The 24,850-nt window shown below is 31.3% G+C and overlaps 2 protein-coding genes across 3 annotated transcripts; both read left to right on the forward strand.

The window, feature by feature from the left end:
• Nucleotides 1-428: 428 nt before the first annotated feature.
• LOC132716924 (uncharacterized) lies at nt 429-4,166 on the forward strand. The gene is made up of 4 exons (XM_060700268.1): nt 429-514; nt 1,879-1,951; nt 3,525-3,695; nt 3,887-4,166. Exons 1-4 carry the CDS (start codon nt 500-502, stop codon nt 4,054-4,056), a joined length of 429 nt encoding a protein of 142 aa, XP_060556251.1. The 5' UTR covers nt 429-499; the 3' UTR covers nt 4,057-4,166.
• Nucleotides 4,167-13,439: 9,273 nt separating this feature from the next.
• LOC132716923 (uncharacterized) lies at nt 13,440-23,393 on the forward strand. Of its 2 annotated transcripts, none has more exons than XM_060700267.1 (4): nt 13,440-13,585; nt 19,458-19,530; nt 21,829-22,008; nt 22,202-23,393. In XM_060700267.1, exons 1-4 carry the CDS (start codon nt 13,556-13,558, stop codon nt 22,369-22,371), a joined length of 453 nt encoding a protein of 150 aa, XP_060556250.1. In that variant the 5' UTR covers nt 13,440-13,555; the 3' UTR covers nt 22,372-23,393. The 2 variants fall into 2 exon arrangements, with proteins under 2 accessions (XP_060556250.1, XP_060556249.1); XM_060700266.1 differs by lacking the exon at nt 13,440-13,585 and adding an exon at nt 15,444-15,567.
• The last annotated feature ends 1,457 nt before the right edge of the window (nt 23,394-24,850 follow it).

The raw sequence follows: 24,850 nt of genomic DNA on the forward strand, positions 1-24,850 counted from the left end.
TATCATTGTTTTGCTGTTGTTTTTTTTATATTAATAGCGGTCGTTGTAAACAAGTGGATAACTGTCTATTGCCAGTCAAGCGTTCATTTATATGCAATTTTTATTATGCAGCGATTTATGTGTAAATTGTAAATTTTTATACGAGCAACTGTTCACGTAACAGTAATTTAATAGACAAGCGGCATTAATAAATATTTTGCAACAACAACATCTTATTTTTTGTTTTGCAAACTTTTCCATTTATCTTTTCTCAGAATTTTCATTCAAAACAATACGAATTTAACTAAACCGATTCTAAATACCACAATAGAGGATTGTTCTTTTTTTTCAACGTCACTATTTTAAAATAAATTTCCCTAAATAAGCCACATCCGTCTTCAAGTCTGATTGTTTCCGTGATGTTGAGCCTATATAAGATAATCATTTTGTTAGAAATTCATATCAAGTAAAGACTTTATATTTCACCATCTATAGTGTTTATACAAAAGCTGCGCTCAACATGGACACAACAAAGGTATGTTTTTCTTTTATTGTTGCAGGGTCCTTTTGGTTTCGCGAGCAATGAAATTTTATGGAACGTCATCACTGTCTTTATTAATAGGAGCAAACCTTTTATCTGCTATGAAAACTGGTATATCGTAACGGGATGCGCTAAACATTATATTTTGTTCGATTTTCATTAATCAATCGAAACTATAGTCAATGGTTATTATATGATGCTCGATAATATAATGCTCTTTTTTGTTCATTTTCTATATTGTAGCTACTGCAAATATGTCGTTACAAAATGCTTGTTTATTATTTTTATGATATTTATATTCCATTACATGATGTTAGTTTGTCTAAGTAAGAAACATGTTATGATCCGATGACCTTTTCCTATTTTTTTTGATAGTCTATCATTTTAAACAATTTTATACCATGATCACGTGAACTTTCTGAATGCCTTAATCGGCCCATACAGAAACAGGAGTATATCTATATAAAACACGAAATAAATTAAGGAAAAATAAATAAAATAGCGAAAAAACAACAACACACGATTTTTATTATTCATTAAATAATGCACAGTAAAGACATTACGTTGGCTCTTATTCGACGCTGACTTCATATTGTATTGACTTCATACAATATAATACAATGATACTTAATTATTTACTGTATTATTATATCCTACTTACTATAATATTCTGCGGTTCTTATATATGTATATTTGAAACATCACTATGATTACAGTGAAGCATGCTTTGCACCTGTAATATATTCCATTGAATTTAAATTATATGACGAAATTCACATTCTTTGTTTGGGTCGCGTTTGCCAATTTTCAAACATACCTTAAAATTTGTTTTGTTTATATAGTACGGTGTCATACGGTGTCACGTTAGTGTCTCCGCAACACACACATAACTAATCACAAAATTACGATGGTGAAAATACGAAATAACGAGACCTCGATGGTGAAAAGCCGTGTTTTCACCATCGTACTTTCGACCTTTCACCATCGTGGTTTCGTTATTTCAACTTAACGCCATCGTACTTTCGATATTTTATCATCTAGGTATAGGCTTGTTCACGTGCTACAGGGGTAATTACGGGAATGTGCTTAAATGCGAACGTGCTTTCACGGATAAAACGGTGATGAAACATGTCTAAGACGGTTGAACCAAAACACTTTTAAATATTGTGTTATATGTGACTTCAAACACATTGTGACAGCAATACCGAATAACCATTTGATTTTAGTATTCAACTATCATCATTTGATAATTAAAATGAGGTAAAATGACAAGTTCGACTGAAACCTCTTTTCTTCAAAGTTTCCCATTTGAAGAATTCTAAGTTATAACTATGTACCAATCATAATTATATTTTCAGAATATCGTGAGTGTTAGTCTGCTCGTGGTTCTCGTGCTTGCCTTCACCTCCCTGTCGGTAGATGGGGCACCATGTAAGTGATTTGTATACTGTATTTGTTAATCATATATATCATATAGTGTATATCTAAGGAGCCAAACATTAGATAAGACAACATTTCAAAATTTCTAAAATGGAAAATTTAATCAGCATTTACAATGTCTATCGCCATTTTTGGCGGTCACAATAAACAAAAGAAGAACAAAGTATGTACTCGTATATATATTAAAGATATAAATATAAACATTTACAAGTAAATTATAAATGTTATATTATTATCATTTCCATGCATAGCCAAAGTTCAAAGTTTACTAAATTTAAAACTGCATGCTTAAAGATGAGCCAAACTATTTTTAAAAAATCAAATTTGAGAAAAACGTACTAAAAATTTTTAGGGAAAGTAAACATGTTCAAGATTTAAGTACATCTAATGATTTACATGTTATGTGCGGTTTATGACTGATTTTGCAGTACATGTAATATTGTTAATTATCGCGTCTGTTTTTGTAATCTTTAATCTTATAATCAGAGTTTATTATTTATAGAACATATAGAGGAAAATGAGATTAATTTTAAAGCACCCATGTACATGTACTAGAGCTTGTTTCAGAATAGGTAGAAAATGATTTTTATTGTACGAGAATATGACGAACAATTTAAAGATAGAGGATATTGAATGAGTGTAGTTTAATACTAAATTTATTGAACGAGTTGAATAAAATCATATTATGCGAGCCTCTGGCGAGCATAATATTGTTTTATTCAACGAGTTCAATAAATTTAGTATTGAATCTACACGAATATAATATTCTATTTATCACATATATAAAATAAGAACAATAAACTGTTAAAATGATTAATTTTTCAATGACGCGCCTATAGTACTAGTGTAACGCTTACATTAGCGCGCTTTAACGCTATGTTTATATATGGCACAAATGACGTCACGTCGAAGTGTTATTACACTACTGTAGTGTAATATCGCTTTTATTAAATGGCTTTATTACACTCCTGCGCCGCGGCTTATGTGATAAAGAATGATATTGCTGATTATACAAAACGAATAAAGTACACAATTGCTGATACAAAAATTAGAATGATATTGGTGATACAAAACAAATAAAAAATGACAATGGCATGGCCGATACAAACAAATCGATAATGATATTTCTGATACAAAACAATTGGAAAATGACATTTCTGATAAAATCATTTATAGAATGATATCTCATAAAAACAAATAGAAAATGATATATCTGATACAAAACAAATAGAGAATGATAAATATGTTACAAAACAAATAGAGAATGATATATATGTTACAAAACAAGAGCAGAATGAGATTTCTGATACAAAACAAGAAGAGAATGATTTTGTCGATACAAAACAAATGCTGATTTAAATAGAGAATGACATTGCTGGTAAAAAAACAAATTGAGAATTATATTGTTGATGATACAGAACAGATATAGTTTTAATTGCTGATTATACAAAACAAATATAGTACGATATTGCTTGATTAATGAAACAACTTTACACACTATTCTATATACATGTAACATAAATCAGAATGAAGTATATAAAACAATATATTTTTATTTCTTTAGCAAACTGTAAGATTGGCAGGTATTGTAACAGATGTCCAGCAGGTGATTTTAAGGTTGTCAAGGTTGGAACTAGAGATGTCAAAGTGTGTTGTCCAGGTTGCAAGAAGTATTGTAATGCCGGAAACAGAAAAAGTGACGGAAGACCGTTTTGTACGTGCAATTACCCAGAAGGTATAATAAGGAACATTTCATATACAATCTTTTAAAGTCAATTAGTGTATTTAACATCATGGTATTCAAAAGAAATAACAATAACGTTGCAGAAAAAAGCTTAAATATAGATACATGTTTGATTCTTAAACAATGTCTCTATTGACGTGTCCATTTATGTTATAATGTATATCATCTCTTTTAAATTTTAGAAATAAAAGGAACATGCTGGAAAGGACCGCAATGTGAACCATGTTTAAACGGAGCAAACAAAACATACGTTGGAAGCATCAACAGTATTCCAGTCTGCTGTGCGCATTGTGAGAGGTCTGGGCTAATGCTTGGCGGAAAACTGTGCAATTGTCTACATAATGGTCCGTAAACGTTCCAAATGATTGAATAATATTGTTAATGAAAGTAGACCGCAACTATGTTCTTTTCTTGATTTGTTGTTTAAACTGAAATAATATTAAACGATTGTCAATGGAAGTATTGATTTGTCGTTATAATTTACTTTTCTTTTATAAACTACTTTATTAAAAATGATTCTGTAAATATTACGCTGTTGTTCATTATGATAACATGTGATAATATACATGTAGTAATAGCGTTTGAAATAAAGAAAATGATAAATAAAATATTGAGATCGTTGATCACTACATGAACATTGATAATCAACTAATAGAACAAAAGAGAACATTTAAAATGACTGAAAAAAATATCGCTTTATATTACTATTTGCACACACCACATGCCATGTATTTGACATTTCGCATTTTTGCCGTACTCTCATAGGTCTAAATATTGATTTGAGATAATAAAGTTCTGACCTATTAAAGAATAATGAAACTAAATACTAAGGTTTCACAAGTTTTGATGTACTTGTTTAAGGTTTTATCCTGTACGGGTGTTTTTTCATAGACCAAATATTTTATAAAGAACACAGGGAAGTAAGAAACATGAGCGGGACGTATTCAATATAGGTAGCAGAATATTAGCAGATTAAAACTTGCATCCCCATAAAAGGGATATAATAAATATGATTCAACTCTTAATTAATATGCAATATTATTTACTTTAGACTTGTATAGATTCAAAAATAATAAATAATACAAAAAAGATAAAACTTAATATCAAAAAAAATGATAACACTTAATGTAAGACTATAACATTCTTTGCTGTACATTTAACTTGAGCAAAATTTAATGAACAAGTGTAAGTCTTAAGGTTTTATAAATAAAGACAACGATTAAATGTCTGTAGGCTATGCAGTGTTAAGCATATTATGTCTAAAATACATTATATTACTGATGCCTCGAATTTCTCTACATGCAAGCTTTTCACCTGATAATGTCATGGTTTGTTCATGTCTTGAGTAAATAAAGGTATTTGTTTAAGACTGTACGACAGTTGAAAAATCTTATGATCAAAATCAACTTCATAATATGTAAAATACAAATACATGTGTAAATCAAATTTAAAATCTTACAACTAACAATCGATAAAAGGATAAGAAACCGCACACACATATACGTTTAAAAGGTCAAAATGATTTAATATATTTAAAAAAAAATCATATTAAATTCTTGAATGGCACTAAATTAGAATCACATTGTCAAAACAAAATCATAGATCCGGATAATAATAACTTGAGCCTGTCAATTAAGACATGCTAAGGAAACAAAAACACCAACCAATTTACTTAAAGTCATCAACAACAAGTTAATTTTTTTTTATAGAAATGAAACATGCAGGCACATTGACACCCCTAAAAAGGTACAAAACACCAATACATTTATATTATTCTGCTCAATACCATATAACAAATTTATGTATAAAAGGCACAAAGCTATAATCACACAAATACTGAACTTTATGTTTTTCATATTAAAACTGTACAATATTAAAGATAGCTTGAAAATAAAAACTAAATGACAAGTATAAATACAATCAGATGTATCTTGTGCAATGTATTTGCACGAGTTGGAAACTTACCTGCTAATTGAGATCACCAAACGTTCAAATAAAGAACGCTGTAAGCAAACTGGAAATGCATGCTTCAAGAGACACGTGTACCAGCAGGTTTCAATTAAAAAAGAGATTAACGGAATTAACGGATGCTAAAACCGACAAACCTGAAAATGTTGCAGGCTAGGTTTGATCGAGGCTGTTCATGGACGATACTGGGCAGTGCAAGTTACCGTCCACGCCCCTAGCATCGGCTTCAGCAGAATTCAATATTTAAACACAAATATGATGGAAGATTTAATTAAGAAACATTCTGAGATGTGTTCATAAGGCAGTTATCATGTAATATTCAAGCTGGAACGTTCGTGTCATTCCATGAAAAGCGGCGAATGGTCCCAAAGTTATGAAAGCGGGTGAATTAATCGAGAAAACAATGGGCGCAACTAAACAAAATAACATTTTGAAAGGGGATCAGATTTCATGAAGCTTGCATATCACAGAAAAGATATAAAAAGTCAAATTTAAAAAAAGCAGGCACCATATCCTAAGGGTGATCATACTGGAACCACCCAACTTTAAAAAGGTCAAATAGAAGAAATTAAAAACACCACAAGCATGTGAATACAACAATTCTGTCGTAAAGTCTATCATCATTTCTGAACAGAGGAGTTACACATGTTATTCACGTCAACAATAATAAAATTTTGACTGAAAACATAAAAATGAACAAGGTAAGTGAAAATATTCAAACAATAAACACCATTCTCTCATATTTTCTTTATGGAAATTCATTAATCAAAAATAAGCATTATGCTCTCGTATTTCTGTTATCAAACGATCAACACCATTTTCTCATAGTTTGTGTAAATTATACAATAAAACAATTAATATTATTCTTACATAGTTCCTACGAATATAAGTTCTCAAGCCGATGTTTAGTTACAAAAGTTTAATGGTAGAATTGGTTTCTTCTTCAACTTGGTTGATTCCTTCTATTAGTTTTAGTGTTGCATATGAGCCTTTCTTTATAATGTTTCCCCCAACTACCATTGAAATTAACTGTACGTTATCTGGATTATCTTGATCGTCTGTACAAACTATTGCGACACTATCAAGTGGTTGACAGAAAACCTCCTTTTCCTTTCCTTCAGTAATGTTATCTTCGACAAAAATAAAATTTTCATCCATCCATCTACCTCTAACACCTTTAATCTTTGGCATTGAGACAGTCCCACGTCCTAATGGTGTGCACGCTTTACATATTTGAACGGGAAGTCCCTTCATTTGTTCCGTGGTGTTAGTTCTTAAAACGTCGTTTGCTCTTTTGTTTTCTGATGTTTTATATCACTTTGTTTCCAGATTTTTATATGTGAGGTCGAATTTAGATGTATCCTCCTTGATGGAAATTGCCGCGATATGTAAGACATTTTTTGGTTTTATTTTATTAGCAAATTAGTTATCAATGCATTTATATGATGCTACTGATCATTGAGACTGAGTCATTTAGTGCTTGTCTACATATTTTCTCCCTAATTAAATGATGAACTTGAATCATTTAAATTTTATATGTGCCTTATCATATGTAGTACTTATCTACCTGTGTGTGTGCGTGTGTGTGTGTGTGTGTTCGTGCGTGCGTGCGTGCGTGCGCGCGTGTGTGTGTGTGTTTGTTTGTTTGGGTTTTATGTCACATCGACAAAGTATAGCTCATATCGCGACGTTCCAGATTTACTGGTGGAGGAAGACCTCAGATGACCTTCCGTGCATTATTTCAGGCACGAACGAGTAGAACCACCGACGTTCCGTAAGGTAGCTGGATATCTTCCTCACCTGAAAGAATCCAAAGTCCCTGTCGGGATTTGAACCCACAGCGGTGAGGGGCAAGTGGTTTGAAGTCAACGACCTTAACCACTCGGCCACGGACGCCCCATGTGTGTGTGTGCGCGCGTGTGTGAGTGTATGTGTGCGTGCAAGGGCGCGCGCTCGTGTTTGTGTTTGTGTGATTTAATTTTTAGTTTTAGTTTAGCTCGTCGCCCAAAATTCCATGTGTCCGAGATCTTATAGCGACTATGTCGGTCCACTCTAGAAGTCTCATCGAAAACTTCTTTTGCATGCCGAGATTCCTTAAACCTGCTCTCCGTTCGTTTGTGGTTGGTTGAGGTACCACAATACTGTCAAGGCATCATGTTCCGTGACGGAAGCAAACATTAAACGGCTCTTGTTAGTACCACCCTCCAAGGTCAACCAATCGTCCCTGGTACTAGAGACGACTTGACCCTGACCTACCATGTGCCTTCTCCGCGACGTGACCCACTCGGGAGGGATTTTGAGAAGGCAACTATCTGTGCACTTAAATTTGCACATTTATTTCATGCACTCGGAAAATCTTTGGCTATTATTCATTATAAATGTCCTTATCCGAAGTCGGAAAGGGACGAAATGTTGCGATTGATATTTCACCGCTTAATTCGTGTAAGTCGGTATTGATAATGTTCCATTATTCATAAGCCAAATGTTAAAGATCCTGTACCTCATTTTTATGATTTTATAACATAAATATGATGCTTAAATGAAGATTTATCAATATTGTAAGTTCAAAAAGCATTATTTATAAAGATATTACCGAATTTACAGTTCATGTAAATAAAGGGAGGTAATTAGAAATGTCTAAGCCAAATTGTTCAATAAGAAATGAATGTACATGTATATATTTTAATGATAACATATGATGCGAGTAAACATTTGCAGTACAAATTTAACATATTCTTGGATGTTTGAAAACTGTTTTAGAGGAATAATTATATACGTATATAAAATTTTACTAAAATGATGTTACATCCTTAATTACAACATACTATATCTTAAAAGATATATCATATGGAAATTAAAATTTGAAACAACTGGTAATTATTTTACCAAAGACCATAGTATATTTTAATTTTTATGGTCAAGTTGAGTTGAGTTCAAAAGATTGACTAATAATGGTGTTTGACGAAAGTTGATACTGGAATATAATAGGATAAAATATAAATCTGCACAAAAATAAAACAAGACTGTCTCACACCCTTTTTTTATAAATTGAACTTATATACAAAAACTGGGGTGCCGTACCTTGGCTTGTTTTTACTATGCGCTAAGTTCAGTTCTTGGGCCAAAGAGTCGTTATTAACAGCGATTCAGGGGACATTTTAGGCGTAAATTGTTATTTAATAATAATAATAATAATAATAATAATAATAATAATAATAATAATCTCTATTGAAATCAAGATGTTTAGCATTTCTTTCTTCATTTTTTTGATTGTTTGTTTGTTTAAAATCAAGGAAAATATCGCTTTAAAATGACCTGTAGAACAATATAACTAACACAACAGATCAAATACTTTAGTATAACAACAAGTTATAGTATCCACACCACACCTACACGCGATCAGATAGGCCCCCTAAAAATACAATTTTAGAAGTGAGCAGTATGTCAATACCATATAAATGACACATTTGTAGGTAACAGGAAACATATCATAAAGATGTATGAAATTCATTTCTTTACTCAATAAGATAAGACAATTGAAATAACTTTCTGCAATGATATACCTTGTAAATATTTTATTTTACGGACTTAGATTTATAAAATATTTTCAATAAAAGGTTGAGTTCGCTTTGTGACGATAGATTTGGGCTATTGTTTGCAAAAATCAGATTTGAAGAGCGAAATCTATTCTGCACAATTTCAAATGAATGTAAAATGAAATGAATGTGACTGGCATATAAACGGACTAATAACTACAAGGTAAACTATAATATGAAGACATTCCATATAGCTAACCCCATTTTTGTTATGCTACAAACGCCAAGTTACAAACAACACATAAATGTGTAAATAAAGTGAACAAAATAAAAAAAATGTTCAGTTTGACTGATATTGAGTAATTTAGCACTTCTGGTTGGTGTTATAAATTGGGCATTTTCATCATTATATTGATTTCAACGAGGTAAATTATAAGAATTATAACATTGATTATTCAAAGCATGGGTCAACTCTTTTTAAAATAAACTTTACATTTTGTATGTCACTCCGTGGCAAACATTTTGTTTACTTAGTTTAAAAGGCTCATCCTTAATAAAATCCGCATATTGTGGTATAAATTGAAATAAACCTTGCCTTCTTAAAAGTTGATTAATAAGAATCCAGATAATAACCACAATGGGAAATTTCATGTTAAAATTACTCCCCGATGATATACCCAAGGAAATATTGTATTTTCTTGTATGGGTTTACTCCCTACTTTCATAACCTTTGATTGATTCACGATGCACTTTACATTATCCCTCATGTACAGACTCAATCAAACCGAGTCTGCAATTCTCTTGTAATTTTGTTGTGATTAATGCTTCCGAGGGATCACTTTGTTTCCAGATTTTTGTTCACGTTATCAAAATAGGTAAAAGGCAGAAAAGGGGATTATAGGAATGGCCTCCGTCTGTCAGTCCGTCCTTCTGTCCGTCCGTCAGAACACCTTTGTGTCCACTCCATAACTTTTAAACCTCTGGATTTTTTTAAATAACTTGGCATAAGTATCCCATTTGTCAAACTTAAAGGTCAAGTGTTAAAATGCCTTCATTTCATAATAAAAAGTCTACATTTCATGTCCGCTCCATAACTTTTTAACCGCTGGAAAGTGTTTGAAATAACTTGGCAGAAGTAATAACCATAATGAGACGATGTGTAGAGCGCAAAAATTGGGTTGCAACCCCCAAGGTCAAGGTCACACTTAAAGGTCAAATGTTAAAATGTCTTCATTTCATAATAAAAATTGTACATTTTAAACTGCCGATATTTTTTCGAAATAACTTGTCACAAGTGATAACCATTATAAGACGACATGCAGAGCGCAATAATTGGCTTGCTACCCAAAAGGTCTAGGTCACACTTATATTAAAAAGTCTACATTACGTGTCCGCTCCATAACCTTTTAACCACTGAAGTTTTTAGATAATAACTTAACACAATTGATCACCATTATAAGAAGATATGCAGAACACAATTATTTGGTTGCAACCCAAGATCAAGGTCACACTTAAAGGTCAACTCTAGAAAAGTCTACATTTCATGTCCCATCCCTAACTTTAAAACCTTTGTTTTTCAAATAGCTTGGCACAAGTGATCACCTTTATGAGACAATGTACAGAGTGCAATAATTGGGTTACTATCCAAGGTTAATGACACACTTAAAGGTCAAGTGTTAAAAGGTATACAATTCGTGTCCATAACTCCATAACTTTTAAATCGCTGAAAAGGTTTTAAATAACATGACACGAATGATCAACATTATGAGACGATGTGCAGAGCGCAATAATTGAATTGCTACACCCAAGGTCAAGGTCACACTTGCAGGTCAAATGTTAAAAGGTCTACATTTTGTGTCTGTCCATAACATTTAAACAGCTGCAATGTTTTAAGGTAACTTGGCAGAAATGATCACCATTATAACACCATTGGAAGAGCACAATAATCAAGTCACAACCCTGAAGGTCCAATGTAAAAAACATTTATTTTTCTTGTCCGCTCTATAACATATTGACAATTCTAAGGTTTTAAAATTACTTTGCCCAAATGATCACCACCATGACACAATCTGCAGAGTTCAGCATCCAGGTCGCTACACCCAAGGTCAAGGTTATATGTTCTCCATAACGATTTTACTTTATGGAAGATTTTAAATAAAATTGCACATTGTCAAATAATCACCACCATGAGTCTATGCTCTTAATATATGCATGGCATAACATCAAGGTCATGGCTGGTAAAAGGTCAAGAGGTACACATTCATGTTCACTGCGGAAGGGGATTCAGCTGTCCTTCAGACTGTCTTGTTCATTTTATACGCCTGTGCATATTCATGTATCGATAGGTACGCCACTGAGTCAATGTTATTAAAATAAAATACAATACAATACCATACAACTCACTTTATCTTTTCGTTAGATTTTTTTTCACAGATTACATGATATACATTTAACATGTATCAAGCAATGACAATGCACGAAAAATAGAATGAAGATTTAGTATTGGTAACAACATGATAAAAAATTTATAATTAATTATGTTTTGGATTGAGGGGATCCTGTAACACAAATGTTTATGGTTTTATATCATAAATGTGATGCTCAAATTAAGATATATCAATAAAAAAAGTTCCAAAAAGTATTATTTATAAAGATATTACCGAATTTAACATTTCAAACAATAACGGGAGGTAATAAAAATTATTTTCAATAAAGCCTAAGTCAAATTTTTCAATAAAAAATGAATGCATATATTTTAATGATTACATATACAATGTATGTACAAATACTTGCAGTACATATTTTACATATTCTTTGGTGTTTGGAAATTGTTTATAAGCATAACTATAATACATATTTAGTGTGGTATACAACCTCAATTACAACATACAAATTCTACTGATCAAGTTTATGTGTGAAAATTTAATGAAAATAAATTCAAATGAGATCCCTCATCAAAAAGCAAGGTTATCGTGATAAAACACATCAATATTAAAGTCGGAAAGTGTCATAATCTAAGTGTTTATAAGGAATTCAGTCCATACTTCAATGGTTGACAAAAAGCGTTTGCCGTTAGCAAAGACTTTTCTACTTATTCGGTCATTTGGGCCGAATATTCAATAAAATATATCAAACAGAGATTCGTCATCAAGAAGCATCGTTATCATAACAGAAAACATGTATGTTTTTCAGGCAAAGTTTCATAATATCCGATTTTACAAATACTTTTGCAATATTTTAAAGTGTGCTACTTTATAAACAGATCGATATTGAAAAGGGCGGACCTAGGTAGAGTAGGACTCATTGCAGTGCGAAAGTTAATATCAATCTATTTTGATTTCATGGAAAATTTAATCGGTTAGCTCACATATTTTTAATACATTTTGACCTTTTGGCGTTTCATTTTTGTAAAAATAGGAGTGAATCGCCTATGTGTAGGAATACGTTTTAAGAAGTGCTGCACGTTGAGTGTGAGATAAGCCCCTATCTCCTACGCAGTGATCTCCCCTTATCAGTACAGAGATCTCTCATTCGGAACTGCCTCGGCTATTATCTATAATTACCTCTGAAACAATACGGAGTGAAAGTAGTTCTACCACGGGGTTTCAGATGTAAACATAAAGAGAGGAGATGTAAAACGAATGTTCATATAATTGACATCCAAAAGAAAATTAAGTCTGTTTCGGTACAATTATGATTGAAAATATATCTGACAACCATTTTTAATTTAAATATGCCCACTGATGTACAATTTTAAACAAATGCGACTGAATGTCAACAGGTTGGCATTTTGTACTTTCGGTTTCTACAACCATAATAATAAATATACAAATAATGTATTGTTTGCTTTTGTATCTATGAATTCACTTATTTTAGGTGGGCATTTACTTGATATATTGGAAATAAACTTGTCAACAACTCCCAGCATTAAATTACTATTTGTTTACATGTCTAGTTTCTTAGCGTAGGAGTTTTGGATATACCCATGTATATTTTTAACACCGCTATTTTTAATAACATTTACGGATTTTTCTATCTGGTTTTTGAGAAAAGATTTTCCAACACCGCTATTTTTAGGAACATTTGCGAATTTTTCTATCAACATAACATTTACGGATTTTTCTATCTGGTTTTTGAGAAAACATTTTCCAACACCGCTACTTTTAGAAACATTTACGATTTTTTTATCTGGTTATTGAGAAACATAACAATAACATTGCAGCACTGGGTTTCCGTGGCATATCTATAAATATAACAAGTGTAATTCATAATTAATTGCAATTGATAAGTAAGTTAAAACAATATTATAGGCAAACACCAAAAAAAAAAGAAAAGAAAAAAGTAAAGATGGGAATAATTAGGATTAACCATCCCCAGGTATTTATAATAAATAAGTTAATGCGATTTTTATAAATTGTTTTTTTTTTCATGACAAACTTAACATGTACTACTATAGTATACTGTTACTAATTATTTGATTGTAAAAATCTTTGTTTATATCGAATTTTTGTTTGTAAATACTTGGTGTTGGGTTATTATAGTAAAATTTACTAGTATAGATATATTCAAATAGATATTTAGAAAACGTTAAGGGTCTTTGAATTATTTTGTTTACATTGAAATAGATATTTAGAAAACCTAATTTAAGGCTCTTATTACTGTGTTTGTTGTTTTAATTGTGTATTGAATACATATATACTCTATTTCTGATCTTTATGTCTGTTCTTGTCTACTCAACTAAATAATTAAAACCCAGAACCAATTCGCGTGAAAGTATTTTTTCAGTTAAAAGTAAGTGCTGTCGTGTGATTTATTGCGTTTGTTTTGTTTTGGCGTTTGTTTGGTTGGTAAGTTATTTGATTGGACGGAGTAGCAGTGTCAAGTCATCTGGTGGAATAATTGGTATTTGATTGCCGGTATTTTTCACAGGTGTTCGTCCAGTCTTGGTGCCCATACAAAAAAATTGAAATTAAAAACAAACAAACAAACAAAAAACCCCAACAAAAAACCCCAACTATTCTGGCTTGAGTGAAAGAAAATTTTTTTCCTATATACCAGGACTACGAAAGGGTCACCTAGTAGCCATAACGCTATGGAGCTTTACTAGGACACGCTGTGGAACAACCACAATGTCCAGTTCTGTAACAATACAGGCTACTTTGCTAGTCTTTACACATAATGCATTTAGAAAATAAATTGTTAACATTCTTCTTCTACCTTATATACAATCTTAAATGACTTACAATTAAACTAAGATACTCCAATTTGTTAAAATCTTGCAAAATTCCCTTGATGGTCGGACATGTTGTCGAAAACGAAAGTACAAAACCTACACTCCTGGTTTCGTACGACTACGTTCGCACCTTCGCAGAACAGTAGACAACGGTAACCAATTTATTGGTTACTGTTGTTTATTGTTCAGCGAACGTAGTCGTAGGGGACCAGGACAGTGGAACAATATGGTGTATATTTTGTACTTTCGTGTTCGACAGAATGGCCGAAAATCACTGTTGTTTTGCAAAATTTTAACAAGTTGGAGTGTCCAAGTTTAAATGTAGTTTATTTAAGATTGTAATCTATGAATCCACTTATTTTAGGTAGGCATATACTTGATATATCGGAAATAAACTTTTCAACAACTCCCAGCATTAAATTACCATTTTTATACATGTCTAGTTTCTTAGCGTAGGTAAGACCGAAAAAAAACGTCTTCGTTCTGTGTATTCATACTATTGTAATCGATGTCCTTATCCGAAGACTGACGAAAAGGGCCGAGTAGTTGCGATTGGAGGTCTCTGCCATCACAAACATTTTTATCAAATTTTGATATTTTATATTTTTTAGCTTTTGAATTCATTTTATATTATTTTGCATTCTTTTAATATTTTTTTTGGATGAAATATAACGAACATAGGTACGAAAAGTTAAAAATAAAACAGAAAGGGAAAAATGATTTTCTATGCAACGGTCGGTTCGACGTTACGTCATGTGACTTTCATCATCATGTGACGTCTGTGAAGGCAGTGATTACAATTCTGTAATCATTGTGAGAAGTTTGGATAAACTCATGTGAGATAAGATTTTCCAACACCGCTATTTTTAGTAACATTTACGGATTTTTCCATCTGGTTTTTGAGAAAGGAATTTCCAACACCGTTTTTTTAGTAACATTTACGATTTTTTCTATCAACCTAACAGTAACATTGCATCACTGGGTTTCCGTGACATGTCTATTAATAAAACAGGTGTAATTGATAATTGCAATTAATTCAGAAAGTTAAAACAATATTATAGGCAAACACAAAAAAAGAGAAAAGAAAAAAGTAAAGATGGGAATAATTAGGATTAACAATCCCCAGGTATTTAAAATAAATCAGATAATGCGATTTTTATAAATGGTTAATTTTTGTAATGACAAACTTAACATGCACTACTTAGTAACTTAGTAACTTAGTAACAGTAAACTGTTACTGATTATTTATTATTTGATACATAAACTTCTTTGTTTATATAGATTTTTTGTTTGTAAATACTTGGTGTTGGGTTATTATAGTAAAATTTACTAGTATAGATATATTCAAATAGATATTTAGAAAACGTTTAGGGTCTTTGAATTATTTTGTTTACATTGAAATAGATATTTAGAAAACCTAATTTAAGGCTCTTATTACTGTTTGTTGTTTTAATTGTGTATTGAATACATATATACTCTATTTCTGATCTTTCTGTCTGTTCTTGTCTACTTAACTAAACAATAAACACACAGAACCAATTCGCGTGAAAGTATTTTTTTCAGTTAAAAGTAAGTGCTGTCGTGTGATTTATTGCGTTTGTTTTGTTTTGGCGTTTGTTTGGTTGGTAAGTTATTTGATTGGACGGGGTAGCAGTGTCAAGTCATCTGGTGGAATAATTGGTATTTGACTGCCAGTATTATCCACAGGTGCTCGTCCAGTCTTGATGCCCATACAAAAAATGGAATTAAAAACAAACAAACAAAAAAAAAAACACACACACACAACTATTCTGCGCAGCGGCTATGGCAAGTTGAGATGGCTCAGACTGTGGCATAGCTTATGCTAGCACAGGTTTGAGACGGAAAGGGCATATTTACTATGATCAATTAACTTTTAGCTTTAAGGTGGGCTGTCTATGATACATTTCACGACTATCTTTATGGCAACGATTTTCTTGTTTATACAATTAACAACCATTTAACTTATGTCCTGTTCATTGCTTTGTTCGACGCGACAGGTCATCGTTGGATTGTTGCTTTGATTGCCTAATATTTGGAGATCATATATAAGTCAGGCAAACAGAATCAAGATTGTGATGGGCTACAAATTGGTTAATAGAATAAAGAACTGCATTTTTGTTTTTCGAGTTGATTATAAGTTTTTTTAATATATCCAGGTTTCATAAATAATTGTTTCATAGGAAAATGCCGGTGTCATTTCTTACTAGAGGGGGAGTGTGTAGATGTGTGTAGACAGGGTTAAATAATCCAAGTTTTTATTTTTTAATGTATACGGTAATTTATCTTAAAGGCCAGACCAGATCTATTGTGGTGTTGTGTTTATGTTTGTCTTTTGTCCTTTTGTTGTTGGTGTTTGAACTGGTTTTGAAAGTTGAATGATGGATTATTGATTTCGTATGAAAGTTATTTTTAGCTCGACTTTTTTTAAAATAAAGTAGAGGTATTGCTGTAGTCGCGGCGGCGTTGCCATTGCGGTCCGCAAACTTGTACCTCGATCAAAACTTTTTTTATTTCTTGGTGTATTGTCTTCATACTTGGCCACAACAACCCTTGGGACAAGACCTTTCAGTAGACTTACACTAACCTTGACCTTCATCCATGAATGACCTTGACCTTCAAGGTTAAATTTTGCTTGTTCATGCTGTTATTGGTTGTAACTGTGTTATTTTTGAATGGATTGTCTTCAAACTTGAACATAAAAATCTTCAAAGATATCCCTTAAAAATAACCAGACAGACCTTGACGTTCACTCATTAATGACCTTGACTTGAAGTTCAAATTATTGAAATTCACATTGTTTTTGCTGTAACTGGCTGTAACTTTGCCATTATTGAAGGGATCACCACCACGTGAAACCACCACGTGTCACCACCACGTGACTCCACCACGTGTATTTATTTTCAGAATTTTTTATTTATAGAATTGCGTGTTTCTATTTATAGAATTGCGTGTTTCTATCTAAATATATAATAGTATATTTATATATACAAACTATATAGATAAAACTAATGTGACAAAATAGACCGATTAATTTTATAAAAAGGAAACGTTAATATTTTGTTCAAACATTACTTTGTTTGCTTTTAGAGAAAGTAAAAAGTCGAGGGTTGCCCCCGTCCAGCGGTGGCTCTTGTTAGATGATTTGGTTCTGGGATAGCTAACATTTCCTGGTATATGACCACACCTTTCATTGCTTCCAAAGTAATAGGATAACTTTATAAAATCTTCGTTGTCTCAGTAATTTCTTAAAAGAAATACTTGATATTTATATTCATTTTATTTAAATTAGATTTCTTCTTGCAAAGCCTGGTTTATTCTTTACTGAAAAATATACATAAATATCACTGAGTGTTTATTTGACATAAACCCCACCACTACATAGCTAAAGCTTGTAAAGGTCTGACTATCATTTGTGTTAAGCAGTTCCTTAAAAATTAAGTACATTTTGTATAGTATAGAATATCGTTCTGAAAGAAGGACATATTAAAAGGTAATGCATCTCATCGCCAATGTCTCAGAAGTAACATTTTGTCATGGGTTTCCAACGACCCGTTTTCCCTAAGAAACGATGGTTATCAGGGTTAGAAGGGTATCCTTTGTTTTATAAACTGGCTAAATAGCTCCTACTCTAAAATTATTTTTAAAAAAAACTGGCGATAGAATTGGACTATTATTGATTATGTGTGTTTGATGTATTCATTTGATGTGTTATCAAATTGTGTCTCAGCTTGGCCATTTTTCAATTTGAAATTAGTTTGCGATTTATCTATTAAGTGCATTATTATTTAAAGAATTGGGAATTTCAGATTTGATTGATTAAATTTCGTTATCATCTTTTTTGAATTTATATCTTTAAAGAATTTGAAAACTTTGGAAATATTAGGGGCGTTCATAACTGGTTTGGATAACATTAGTAATCTTTCAGTTGGTTGGAGCTTATCACACGCAAAGTACGTCCATCATTATACCTGTGTTTACATATAAATGTATTCTGTTCTGGTATATATTGTAAAAATGAATTAATATATTGAAAATTAGGTATCATATAAGAACATCTAGTTCCATATATATGGCTACTTTGGTACCATATATTGAAGAACTGGTATCATATAATGTCATAATCAACTCATATGTTGCTACTTTGGTTCCATACATTGATAAATTGGTTTCATTAATAGCAAAAATTAATTAATATATTGACAATTCGTTTTTATGTAAGGACATCTGGTTCCATGTATGGCTAATTTGGTAAAATATATTGAAAAATTGGTATCATATAAAGTGATAATCAACTTATATATTGCAACTTCGGTTCCAAACATTGATTAAATGGTTTCATATCTTGTTAAATGAATCAATATATTGATCTTTTGAATCTATATATGGCTAATTTGGTACCATATATATTGAATATAAACGATATATTGTCATATATTGTGATAAACAACTAATATATTTCTACTTTGGTTTCATACATTGATAAATTGGTTCCATATATTGTAAAATGAATTAATATATTGCTAATTCGGCTTCATATGAGGAAACCTGGTTCTATAATGGCTTTTTTGGTTCAATATATTGAAGAACTGGTATCATATATTGCGAACATCAACTAATATATTGCTATATTGGTTTCATACACTGACGGTATGGCTTCATATCTAGGAACTGTGGATTAACATAACGGATTCCGGTTTAATAAGAAGGTGTTTTCAATTCATGAATAGTCGAAGTTAACTTATATATTATCCAAATGGTTAGATAAATTGAAAATAAACAATATAAGTCAGCCACGGCTTTCCTTAGAACGACGCCTTTCCTTGTTGATCTTGTTTATCATATTTAAACACATTGTTTTGACAGCAACACCGAAAAACCATTTGAATTAAGTATTCAACTAAGAATCATCTTTGCTATTTAAAATGATGTAAAATGACCTTTCCATTTGTAGAGTTTTTAAGTTTTAACTGTATCCAAGCATAATTATACTTTCAGAATATCGTTAGTGCGGGTCTGTTTGTGATTCTCGTGATTGCCCTCGCCTCCCTGTCGGCAGATGAAATACCATGTAAGTGTTTGGTATACTGTATTTGTCAATCATAATTATTATCATAAAGTGTATATCTAAAGAGCCAAACATAAGATATGACAAATTTCAAAATTTCTAAAATGGAAAATTTAAATCGCCTTTTTTGGTGGTCCTAATAAACAAAAGAAGAAACAAAGTATACATAAAGATATAAATCTAAACATTTACAAGTTAATTATAAAGAAAATGAACTAAGACTGTTAAGAAATAGTAAAAATATTCAAGATTCATGTAAATCTATTGATTTACTGTATGTGCGATTAATGACTATTTTTGCAGTACATGTATTAATCACCATATTTGTAAAGTATCGCGTCTGTTTTTGTAAACTTAACTTTGTATAATCACAATTTATTAATAAAAAGCAAAAAGTGGAAAATGACATTAAATGTACATTATCCAGAGCTTGTTTCAGAATAGGTAGAAAATGATTTTTATTGTACGAGATTATGACGAACAGTTTATAGAGAATGATATTGCTGATTATACGAAACAAATATAGTACACAATTGCTGATACAAATCAAAGTGCTGCAGCACTGAATGCGACGGACATGCAACCGGAGAGACATTAAGGCTTTTAAAAAAAAAAAAAAAAAACAAAAAAAACACAAAATATATAACAGAGAAAATTTGTTCCATACAAGTTCGAGATTTGTAGAGCAATATATTTTGTGTCCCAAACTGATATAATTCAGATTTTCTACTTTCAAGCACTTAATGAAATGTATGCCTAAAAACTCTGGTCAAACTTGTAAATCAGTGTCCTTATCGATTTATTCCAAGAAATGATATGTAAATAGAAAAAAAAAACTGTCAACGAAATATTTCTAAAATAAAACCATGCAAATAAATTTCAAGCAATTATTTCTCTTAGATATGTCTCATTAAAAACTTTTTGGTTAAAATCATCAGCAATTAATAGTGTATTTTTAGATTTTTTTTTTATTTACAAGGTAAAGATGTAGAGGCCAGAGCACATTGTTTTTATTTTAATTTAAATGTCACTTAAGCACTACAGTGTTTAGTTGTCCTTTTCAATTTCACACTAAATTCCATTTTCAACTTGTTTGCTTCTTACAATTGTATAGAATTTCTAAAAGTATTGCATGAAATCCCCTGGTTTATTACATGTATAATGTGTACTCCCTAATCGCCTGTCCAAAAATCAGCACAGTGAAGCAGAATCTATTTTAGAATACCGAAGGTATACATAAGGTGACCTAGAATAATAATATTATGTAAACAAACCACAAGAATCGGAAGTAGAACTGATATTATAACTTCCTTACCATGAAAGACTACATGGTGGTAAAGTGTTGAAAATCTCTCTTCTTACATGCATTTTCAAAAATAGATATTTATACTAACCATTGTACTGTATCTAATTTATTAATAACTGCTGAATATTTAGCTAAAGCCGCGGTATGAGTCACGAAAATAGTTCTTCTTTTATTAATGCGCGAGTTATCCTAGAGTCACGAAAAACTTTTGATTTGTTAATAATAATGTTTTGTATAATGTAGAAATATTTATTTCCTACTAATTATGTCTTGGAACTCAGAGCTTACATCTTTATTGTAGTATAATTTGCTGTCCTACTTTTTCGACAGCGGTAAATCGTTTCGGCAGTAATTTGCATATTGCGCAATAATACTATGGGACTACAACGTTTTTATCAATAATATACGTTCATATTTTAACTTGGATAACTTAATTTGAAAATGATGGGGCTAAATATGGAAGATTTTAAGATATCCCGACAAAGTATGAGAGTTTTGAAGGATCAAATTCATGTACTATTTCTTGGGCTGTTAATCGGTTTAGGACACTGCGCGATTGTAGCCGACGAAATCCCATGTGTAAATGACTTAGCTCTGAACGCCCCCGAGGGCGCGTCCGTCGCAAAAATGATATTGGTTATACAAAACAAATAAAAAATGACAATGACATGGCCGATACAATCAATTAGATAATAATAGTTCTGATACAAATCAAATAGAGAATGATATTGCCGATACAAAAAAACGTATAGAGAGCAATATATTCGCTGATACAAAACAGATGCTGATAAAAATAAAAATGACATTGCAGATAAAAGCAAAAAGAGAGTAATATTGTTGATGATACAGAACAAATATACCTTTTATTGGTGATTATACAAAACAAATATAGTACGACATTGCTTGATTAATGAAACAACTTTACATAATTTATATAACATTAATTAGTATTAAGTATATAAAACAACATACATTTTTGTATTTCATTTCTTTAGCAAATTGTGAGATTGGCAGCTATTGTGATAGATGTCAAGAAGGTTATTATAAGATTGTCAATGTGGAATCCATATATGTCAAAGTGTGTTGTCCAGGTTGCAAGAAGAATTTTAATGCCGGAAACAGAGAAAGTGACGGAATACCGTTTTGTACGTGCAATTACCCAGAGGATAGAAGAAGTAATATTTCATCTACAATCTTTTAAAGTCGATAAGTGTATATAACATCATTAAATTCAACAGAAATAAAAGTGTTGCAGAAAATAGCTTAAATATAGGTACAACATGCATTCTTATTCACTGTCTCTATTTTCGTGTCCGTTTATATTATTATAGACGAGAAATTATGTATATAATAATTTTTAAATTTTAGAAATAAAAGGAACCTGCTGGAATGGACCGCAATGTGAACCATGTTTAAACGGACCAAACAAAACATACGTTGGATTCATCAACAGTATTCCAGTCTGTTGTGCGAATTGTGAGAGATCTGGTCTAATGCTTGGAGGAAATGAGTGCAATTGTCTACATAATGGCCCATAAACGTTGCAAATGTTTGACTGGTGTTGGAAATGAAAGTGGACCCAACAATGTACTTTTCTTGATTTTTATTAAACTAAAACGTTTCAACAATTAAATATATATATATGTAGCTAATAGCTTTGTAATTAAAGAAAATAATAAATAAAATATTAAGATAGTTGATCACTCAATGAAAATTGATAATTAACTAATACAACAAAACAGAACATTTAAAATGACTGAACAATATCGCTTAATAATACTGTTTGCACACACCACATGCCATGTATTTGACATTTTGCATTTATGCCGTACTCTCATATGTCTATTTATTGATGTTAAAAATAACTAAAAGAAATGCTTTAAGTTTTCACAAGTTTTAAGGTTTCACAAGTTTTGATGTGCTTGTTTAACCCATTACTTCATAAGCATTTTGTGAAAAATGGCGGTTTTCAGTGAAAAGTATCCCGTTACAAGTTCAAATTGCTATAAAACTATAAAAACTGCTTCAATACTAATCAAACTTGGCACAAATGTTATCTGGACAATTTCATTTGTAACAACATACTCAGGCTTAAATTTCGTATTACCATGGCAACGAGAGGACATCTCAAAATTGCCAAAAATCACTATTTTGCATTGAATTTTCCATCAAAATTGATTTCAAAGTGCTGCAACTTCTCAATGGATTGAGAAAGAGTCAGATGCTTTTCAGCATTTGTTACACGTTACATTTTGATCGATCTTGGGTCATTTTTAGCCTCTCACAAGTCCAAAATTTTCTTCTTTTTTTTTTTTTTTTTTTTTTTTTGGGGGGGGGGGGGGGTCGAAAATGCGTTGTTTCGCATATATATGAGGTATAGGGTTAAGGTTTCACAAGTTTTGATGTACTTGTTTAAGGTTTTATCCTGTAAGGGCTTTTTATAGACCAAATATTTTATAAAGAACACAGGCAAGTAAAATAAAATGAGCGTGATGTATTTAAAATAGGTATCACAGTATTAGCAGATTAAAACTTGCATCCTCAGGGGTATAATTAAAAACTTGTAAAAGATTCTACTTTTTTATTAAAATGCCCAAAATTATTTTGAAAAGATTTAAAAACTATAAACGCAAACCCATAATAGCTTGATTTTTGTGAAATTTGAAAATGCAAGGAAAAAAAAATAAAAAAAATTGAAAAAAATCAACAAGGGAAAATGTCCAACAAAAAACACTTGTTTTAAAAAAAAAAATTTAAAAAAGAACATGCAGCACATTAACAGCCCCAAAAAACTCAAAAAAACCAATATTTTGTATATAATTTTTGCCCCCAATGTCAAAACACAAAGGTATTATCACACAAATACTGAACTGTCTGTTTTTCATATTAAAACTGTACAAATAATAATGGCTTGAAAAGAGTTACTAAATGATTACATGTATTATAATAAAAGCAGATATGTTCATTAGGTGGTTATCATGCAGACTTCAAGCTTACACGTTCGTGTCATTTCATAAAATAAAACTGTTAATGGTCACCGCGTAAAAAAGTGTGTGAACTAAACGTGCAACAATTTCCTTTTAACATATTATTTTATTTGAAGAAATCATATGTATATTCCGTTGTATATTCCGTTGTTGATAAAAATGATAACATTCCTATATACATATAACTATTGTATCATATTTTACGGACCTTAATTTCTGTTGAAAATGTATCAGAGTTAAATTGTATACATATACATGCACAGTGCGTTAACTGGAGTGCAAGTATTAGTTACCCGCACTCAATAGCATGCCCATTGATTGGCTCATTTTTGCTGGGGTTTAAATAGTGTGACGGCAGAGAAAAGGAAAGCGACAGAAATATTATATTCTGATGCTTGTTCATTGGTTACTTTTCCCGGGGTTTCATATTGTGACATCAAGGAACGTGCTTTTATCTTTGACTATGATACAAAAGAGAAAGAACATCCAAACACTCGGCAATCTGATTTAAACTCGGGGGCCACTCCCCCTCGTACAAATCAGGTAGCCTCGTGTGTCGATGCTTTTTCCATTACATAACTTTTCAAATAACAAAATTGATAAACAAAATATTGAGATCATTGATTGCTATATGAACATTGAATAAACTAATAGAACTGAACATTTAAATGACTGAAAAATACCGTTTTATTAAACTGTTTGCATATCACACATGTCATGTATTTGAAATGTTGCATTTATTCCGTAATCGTATATGTGTATTTATTGCTGCGAGGTAATGAAGTACTATTCTTTCAAAAATAACCAATAGAAAATCTTTATGTTTTCACAAGTTTTGATGTACTTGTTTATGATTTTATCTTGTAAGTTTTTTTTTTCATTTACCAAATATTAGAATAAAAGAGTAATAAAAGAGTACAGTCAAGTAAATGAGTTATTAATATCAACAAATGTTTTTGTTGTTTTTCCTTCACAATGGATGTCTGCTCTGGTTGCAGAACTTTTATCAATGGAGACAACATGTCGAGAC

Source organism: Ruditapes philippinarum, unplaced genomic scaffold (assembly GCF_026571515.1).
Source record: "Ruditapes philippinarum isolate M1 unplaced genomic scaffold, ASM2657151v2 ctg4742_1_1_1_1, whole genome shotgun sequence".
NCBI lineage: Eukaryota > Metazoa > Mollusca > Bivalvia > Venerida > Veneridae > Ruditapes > Ruditapes philippinarum.

Bases quoted from the DNA above. Each gene is read 5' to 3' on its own strand.
- LOC132716924 (XM_060700268.1), top strand. The intron at 1,952-3,524 runs GTAAGTGATTTG...TTATTTCTTTAG, and splicing joins GTCGGTAGATGGGGCACCAT to CAAACTGTAAGATTGGCAGG. The intron at 3,696-3,886 runs GTATAATAAGGA...TTTAAATTTTAG, and splicing joins TACGTGCAATTACCCAGAAG to AAATAAAAGGAACATGCTGG.
- LOC132716923 (XM_060700267.1), top strand. From the start codon at position 13,556: ATGGGAATAATTAGGATTAACCATCCCCAG. The intron at 13,586-19,457 runs GTATTTATAATA...TTATACTTTCAG, and splicing joins TTAGGATTAACCATCCCCAG to AATATCGTTAGTGCGGGTCT. The intron at 19,531-21,828 runs GTAAGTGTTTGG...TCATTTCTTTAG, and splicing joins GTCGGCAGATGAAATACCAT to CAAATTGTGAGATTGGCAGC.